Source organism: Nicotiana tomentosiformis, chromosome 2 (assembly GCF_000390325.3).
Source record: "Nicotiana tomentosiformis chromosome 2, ASM39032v3, whole genome shotgun sequence".
NCBI lineage: Eukaryota > Viridiplantae > Streptophyta > Magnoliopsida > Solanales > Solanaceae > Nicotiana > Nicotiana tomentosiformis.
The window spans coordinates 32,615,963-32,621,344 of record NC_090813.1 but is presented as its reverse complement, the minus strand read 5'-3'; the positions used below and the strand labels follow the sequence as shown (position 1 = coordinate 32,621,344).

General features: G+C 35.6%; 1 protein-coding gene across 1 annotated transcript; it reads left to right on the top strand.

The window, feature by feature from the left end:
* The first annotated feature begins 540 nt into the window (after positions 1-540).
* On the top strand, positions 541-4,942 carry LOC104093014 (wall-associated receptor kinase 2-like). The gene is made up of 3 exons (XM_033655327.2): positions 541-1,608; positions 2,775-2,945; positions 3,539-4,942. Exons 1-3 carry the CDS (start codon positions 678-680, stop codon positions 4,723-4,725), a joined length of 2,289 nt encoding a protein of 762 aa, XP_033511218.1. The 5' UTR covers positions 541-677; the 3' UTR covers positions 4,726-4,942.
* Positions 4,943-5,382: the final 440 nt, after the last annotated feature.

The window sequence follows — 5,382 nt, the reverse complement described above, 5'->3', positions numbered from 1 at the left end:
GAGCCTTAAAAATGGGGACGCTCATTTTAGGGACCGCATTTTCATATAATGGGCCCTAACAGATGGGAAGATGTAGGTGAAAATAGCACGGGTCAGTCTTCTCTCGAGGAACTTATAGCTGAGTTAGGATTTAAAGTTTATGAATATAAATTCTAGACATTTTAAGTTATCGTACTTTAAATTAAATTAATAATTTATATATATTAAATAAATTTATTAAAATAAATATTTAATTTGAACTAAAATTATTGGGTTCGGTTGAACCGCGGAACGGGTAATTTAAATTCTAGCTCTGCCCGATAGTCACTCAAGGAATTGTAACTAATATGTACTAGCTAGTCTTTTATTAAATTTCTTATGTCATATGGAGGATGATTGAGTTTCTTTTTTACGCAAAAATTGTAAATTAAACTTAGGCGAAATAGACTTGTGCATGAGAGGAAGACAAATTTGCAAGACTCTTGTCTATAGTCGTGCGCCTTTAATTTGGGTTCCGTATCTTCTTATCCACAGTGGAGTCAAGGTCGTCCCTTTTGACTCTTCTACAGCAGTTGAGAAGGCAGGACTCATAAGGCATGATTATTGACCCCAAATCTTTGCAATTTATTAATATGAAAATTATAGTAGTGAGTTGTTACGCGAACCAGAGTTTGCATCATTTTTGAAACTCAAAAACCATGGATCAAAAACAAATGATTTTGCTTCCTTACCAAATTATTTGTTTTTACGCTTGTGTTCTAATACTGACATTAGCCACGGCCCAAACAACCACTAATAGCACCACCACCACAATTACTAAAGGTATCAATATAACAAAACGAGGATGCCGTAAGCAGTGTGGGAACGTTACAGTTCCATACCCATTTGGTATTGGGAAAGGATCAGGTTGCGCCATTAATGCAGGGTTTGAGATCAAATGCAATATTTCTAGTGACGGTTCTCAGAAACCCCTCATAGGAACCCTTGAGGTGTACAACATATCTGACACTGAAGTGCGCATCTCAAATTCCATCGCTTGGAGATGCTACAACTCAAATGGAGCTGTACGCAATGAATATCTCGATTATATCCGTTTGGGAAACTCAACTTATCCATATAGTTTCTCTGCGCTGAACAGGTTTATCGTCATCGGTTGCGACGACAACGCTCTTATCACGGGGCCTAACTTTGAGTATAACTGCTCTACTAGCTGTAACTTGTCAAGGGATGTGACTGAAGGAGAATGTATGGGCAAAGGCTGTTATCAAGTACAGATACCCAAGGGCTTGAAATACTTTGTCCCAATCATTTCTAGCACTCGAAACCACACGGATGTTTGGTATTTTAATCAATGTGGATATGCATTTCTAGGCGAAGCAGATCGATTTTATTTCCGTGGCGTACAAGATTTAAGTGATATGACCTTTTATAAGAGGACTATGGCTAGTGTTCCCATTGTGCTTGACTGGGCAATTGGCAATCTTACGTGCATTGAAGCTCGGAAAAGCAAGGATTATGCTTGCAGTGAAAATAGCGAGTGTGTTGATTCAGACACTGGTCTTGGTGGCTACCGCTGCAGCTGTAATAAAGGTTATGAGGGCAATCCTTATCTTAGTCCAGGCTGCCAAGGTAGGACGATTTTCTCACACACACACACACAAAAAGGAGTTTTTTCGATGTTTAATTTGTGAGTAGAAATATCTCCTGAAAAAATTATATACATTAAAAATTAATAGCAAATTGAATAGTGTTTTTAATGAAACTTTTATGTAATAAAGATTATTGGAGTAATAATTTTTGAGTGTTGTTGATGGCTTGAATCTAAGATGAAGTTAGAAGTCAAGACAGTTACTACTCCCTATGTCCCTGTCAATATATTTATTTTTTTAACTGTTCCAAAAAAAATATCATACTTTCTTATTTAGAAATAATTTAACTTTAAACTTTCTACTTTACCTTTAATAAAATGATTTACAGTCACACAAATATCTATAGTTTGGTTTAGACCACAAATTTCAATAGTTTTTGTTTCTTTCTTAAACTTCGCATCAAGTTCGATAACGCCATATAAATTGGGGCGCAGGGGGTACTAAGTAATGTAATGAAGTGGATAGTATCTCTCCACCTTAACCATAGATCTTCCTAAAAATGGAGATACTACAGAGACCATTCTCCCTTTGATCATCTCTAAAGAATAGTGTGAAGGTGAATTAGTCGAGCTAGTAAATTTTGTATACCAAAGTATATAAAAAATTCTAAATAGTCAAGATAGTAAGGAAAGTGATTCAAAGGTAGCAAATTAATTAGACCGTCAATTGTGGATTAGGAGAGCATTGTTTAAGAATATAATTTATAAAATGCAAAACTCTGTAAAAGTAACTTAGCTCTTAAAATAGGAAAGACATCCAAATTTATTCATGTATTATTCAAAATTACTCAATTTTTTCCTTTAATTAACTTTTGGTCTAATATTATGTTAACGGTAAGAAAAATGTCTCGTGTTTCTCTTGACCCTCTAGCATAGCTCCAATATGAAATGAGTGGATTTAGCATGTCAAATTTTTTCGAGAAAAAGGTCCAAATTTATCCTTCAACTTTTGACAATAATTTGAATAACACTCAAATTTGAGCTGGTGAAAATAAGATTTTTCTCCAACGACTAGGATAATATAAGATTACAAATTTTAATAGACACTAAGGTTGCTCAATTTCGAATTATACAAAATAAATATGACCCTTTTCTCCAAATAAAGTGAGTTTCTCATGACCGTTTTATATTTGTTTGGTTTTGCCAGATATTGATGAATGTGCTGATCCAAACACCAATTCATGTGAAAAGAACTGCACAAACACCCCAGGGAGTTATATTTGTTCTTGTCCTGATAGATATACCGGTGATGGCAAAAAGGATGGCCGTGGTTGTATTGCTCCCTACTCTGAATTCCCATGGATCAAATTCTCTATAGGTAAAAATCATGGAATACTTTCATAACCACGAATACTATATTATTTTCCATGGGTCTATGTCACACCCTTTGGGGTGTCTCTTTCCCTGATCCTGCACGAATGCGGGATGTTTTGTGCACCTGACAAGAAAATAACTTACAAGTATATATGTGGTTCTTGTTATGTCTCCATAATATATGAATATTTATTTTGTCACTTCATTTCAAACTATTTTTGCAAACGTCTTTATTTAACTAAAGTTTTGAATTTTAATTAGATGTTTCTCTTGTATGATAGTACAGCATGCACACACCACACATGTGGCAAAGGCGCAGTACCTATTTCCCTTATTCTTTTGGTTTTTTTATTTAAAACTTAAAAATCCAAATTTTGGTATGGTGATTATGATCTAGGACCAAGAGATACTTTTTTTTTTCTTCATAAATCCGGACTATGTTTGAATAATACAGAACTTTCTTTTATGTGTTTGAAACAGCCACTTAGAACACCAATTCGTCAGCATATACATTCAATAGCAAATGAATGTGTACAATCCTGCTCTTTTGATCTAGTTGAAGTAGACATTAAAAGTTCAATTCCAATAATTACACAGGTGCCGGAGTTGGCTTTATCTCCATAGTGGTTGTGATAACTTGGCTCTATTTCAGCATCAAGAAAAGAAAATTGATTAGAGTCAGAGAAAAATTCTTCCAACAAAATGGTGGTCTATTATTGAAACATAGAATCTCCACTAACGAGGGTGGTTTGAAAGCAACAAAAATTTTTACAGCTGAGGAGCTCAAGAAAGCTACGAATAATTATGCCAATGACAGAATTCTTGGTCGCGGTGGCAATGGGATTGTATATAGAGGCGTGCTACGTGATAATAGCATAGTTGCTATTAAAAGATCTAGATTTGTGGACGAGAGTCAAATTGATCAGTTTATCAATGAGGTGCTTATTCTTACTCAAGTCAACCATCGAAACGTGGTGAGACTGTTTGGGTGTTGTTTGGAAGCTGAAGTTCCTTTGTTGGTTTATGAGTATGTCTCTGAAGGAACTCTTTACGAGCACATTCACAATCAACGTGGAGCGGATTGGTTATCTTGGCAAAACCGATTGAGAATTGCAGCAGAAATAGCCACTACACTCGCTTACCTTCATTCATTTGCGTCCATGCCTATAATTCATAGGGACGTCAAGTCTGCCAACATACTGTTAGATGATGTTTACACATCTAAAGTGGCAGATTTTGGAGCTTCAAGGTTAATTCCTCTGGATCAAACACATTTGGCTACATTAGTTCTAGGGACATCAGGGTACTTGGATCCTGAATATTTTCGCACAAGTCAACTGACAGAGAAAAGTGATGTTTACAGCTTCGGAGTAGTTCTAGCAGAACTTCTAACGGGATTAAAACCTGTTTCTAAGGATAGAAACGGTGAGGACAAGAATTTGGCCGATTATTTTGTTATGTGCATGAATAAGAATACCTTGTTTCAGATTCTTGATCGCCGTATTTTGAGAGAAGGAAGTCTTGAGCAACTTCAAAAGATGGCTGAGCTAGTGAAGAACTGCCTTCGCGTGCACGGAGAAGATAGGCCTACAATGAAAGAAGTGGCCATAGAAATTGAAGGTATGAGGAAGTTAACTGGGATCCCTTGGTCTAATCAAAATGAACAGGAAGAGAATGATCAGAATGAATTATCAGATCTTTACACTGTTCCAATTAATTCCTATGGGAATACCCCCAATTCGGATAGTTCTCGTATAATGCATCCCACATACAGTCCAAGTTGATCCAAAATCTAGGCCACTAATCAGGGGCAAAGCTATGTATAGCCAAGGCTGGTCAACTGAACATCTTTCGCCGAAAAATTATATTACGTATAGGGTATATGATTACTGGTTATTGAATTTCCTAGCTTCACTACCACTAATAATAACATAAGATTGTATGTTACTGTCCCCATCCCTATGTTTCTTCCATATTGAATGTTCTAATGTGTTTTCCTTCCCTTTTTCCTCTCAATTTTTAGATACATTTCTTTTGTTTTCAGGGGTTTTCTTTTTCTTTTTCTTCTTTTAGTGATGGAGGCATGAAATAAAGTAATCAAAGTATGCTCAAAGCATGAAACCCCTTTCTCTGTGATTATTTAGCTTTCTTAAAAATGCATTGTAGAACTACTAGCTAGTACTTCAATAACACAGTGATTGTTTAGCTTTCTTTTCAGGTTACTCAAATCGGAAATTTAACTTTTTTATCCTAACAGAGCAATATATATGTCAAAAATACCAGGCAATTGAATGGGCCCTTTAAAAGCATCTAGATGATACAGACAACTTAATATTGAATGTTGTTAGGATAGAAAATTCGGATAGTGCGGAATTTAGCCAAACAACGGTATAATGACAATAACAAATACAATGGAAGTTGATAACAACGGCAATTAAAGC

What these genes read in the sequence shown, in the direction of transcription:
- LOC104093014 (XM_033655327.2), top strand. Translation starts at nt 678, where the DNA reads ATGGATCAAAAACAAATGATTTTGCTTCCTTACCAAATTATTTGTTTT. An exon ending in TCTTAGTCCAGGCTGCCAAG is followed by an intron (nt 1,609 to 2,774) that starts GTAGGACGATTT and finishes TGGTTTTGCCAG; the next exon opens with ATATTGATGAATGTGCTGAT. An exon ending in ATGGATCAAATTCTCTATAG is followed by an intron (nt 2,946 to 3,538) that starts GTAAAAATCATG and finishes ATAATTACACAG; the next exon opens with GTGCCGGAGTTGGCTTTATC.